We start from the raw sequence: 1,760 nt of genomic DNA on the forward strand, positions 1-1,760 counted from the left end.
TTGTTGGGTTTTTATGAGCTTTCAGAAGCAGACCACCAGGTCTTTCTTCCAATAAACCTCTGAGTGGGTTCCAGCTGCCAAACTTTTAGTTAATAGCTGTACAACTAACTGTTAGTACCACATAGGGGACTTGTTTGGCATGTCTTGCCATTCCAAACGGGAGACATTGGAGGGGAAAATAGGTTCCAAAAAAGTCTGAAATTCATCAAGGCAAATTTCATTAGATTTCAAAGCCTTACACTAGTCTTCTTTGGGTACATACTCTATTCCAGGCCCACTGAGACAGCAACCGTACTCCCCAGTCCCATTCAATGGCCCACTCCTTTGGACACCAGGACAGGCATTTCATATGTTAAACTGGATAAAAATATGTCCTTGAAATCAAAAAAGGTGGCCCCTGTCTCTGGAACCCATGCCTTCTGGGTCCATGGTGGCAATGGCAGCCATATCACTGTCTGAATTGCCCTCAGAGTTATTGTTTCCTTTTCTTGAAGGATAACCATTTCCTGCCTGAAGAGTGACAAGATTTGACAGCCTTGCTTCATTACATTCTATCTCTGTCCACTTCAGTCTAAATTTTCAATCTTGTTCTGAAATGGTTGACTGTATCCATAGCTCATCTGTCTACTCTCTTTAGCAAACAGATGCCCAAATATATTTTTGGTGTTCTCTCCAGAGCACATGTTCTCAATTTTTTCAATGTGGATAGACTGAAAGTTTTCCAAATCTTCAAGTCCTGGTTCCTTGAATACTTAGATTGCTTAACAGTTCATTCCCCAAATTGTCTCTTACCTCTCCCATTTTATCTTTCCATCTTAAGAAGGAACCAGGCTATACTTTCCACATTCTGTTTATAAATCTCTCGGCTACATATCCAACTTCTTCATTTATAAGTTCTACATTCCACAAAACATTAGAACATATTTCAACCATGTTCTTTGTCATTTTATAACAAGGATCACATTTCATCTAGTGTCCAGTAACCTGTTTCTCATTTTCTTTTAGGGCTTCAGCAGACATATATTTATATACACATTTTAGCAACATTCTATTCGTGATAAGACATGTATCTCTAAGATAATAGAAGCTTTATACACAGTCCTCCTCACTTCTTTGTAAGCCCTCATCAGAATCGCCTTTAACATCCATAATTCTTTCAACACTCTCTTCAAAGTAATCTCAGTTTTTGCTATTAAGTGCCTCAAAACTCTCTCAGCCTTTATCTGTTACCCAATTTCAAAGCCACCTTCACATTTTTAGGCACAAGCATTCCTTGGGAATATTAGGCTCAGTTCTAGGTGGCCCAAATAAAGTGATTATTACAATAAAGAGAGGCACACAAATTTTGGGACTTTCAAGTACATACAAAGTTTTGTTTATGCTGTACTATATTGAGTCTATTATGACAACAATAGTAATATGTAATAGTTTAAATATTGCAAGAATTACCAAAATGTAACATAGAGACACAAAGTAAGTATATGCAGTTCAAAAATATGGTACGGACAGATTTGCTTGACACAGGGTTGCCATAAACCTTCAGTAGAGCACAATAAAATGACGTGTGTTGGTATTTTTTACAGAAACACCAAATTCTTTTTTTTTTTTTAATGTTTTATTGTGAATTATGTGATAGTTTACATGGGAGAACATTAGTTTTACATTCATCCTATTGTATATCGTTTCATTGCTATGATTACAATCCCCTCCATGCATCATCAACCAACCAAAGGGTATTCACTACAAGCCTGCCCCACGGT

The 1,760-nt window shown here is 37.2% G+C and overlaps 1 protein-coding gene across 1 annotated transcript in view; it reads left to right on the plus strand.

The window, feature by feature from the left end:
- LOC102826572 (olfactory receptor 10G2-like) overlaps positions 1-1,058 on the plus strand; it is a 2,259-nt gene extending 1,201 nt beyond the window's left edge. Inside the window, exon 2 of the mRNA XM_006835539.1 lies at positions 1,006-1,058. Within this exon, the coding sequence (XP_006835602.1) occupies positions 1,006-1,058 (53 nt within the window). The remainder of the gene's footprint in view (positions 1-1,005) is intronic.
- The last annotated feature ends 702 nt before the right edge of the window (positions 1,059-1,760 follow it).

The sequence above is a fragment of the Chrysochloris asiatica genome, unplaced genomic scaffold, assembly GCF_000296735.1.
Source record: "Chrysochloris asiatica unplaced genomic scaffold, ChrAsi1.0 scaffold00017, whole genome shotgun sequence".
Lineage (NCBI taxonomy): Eukaryota > Metazoa > Chordata > Mammalia > Afrosoricida > Chrysochloridae > Chrysochloris > Chrysochloris asiatica.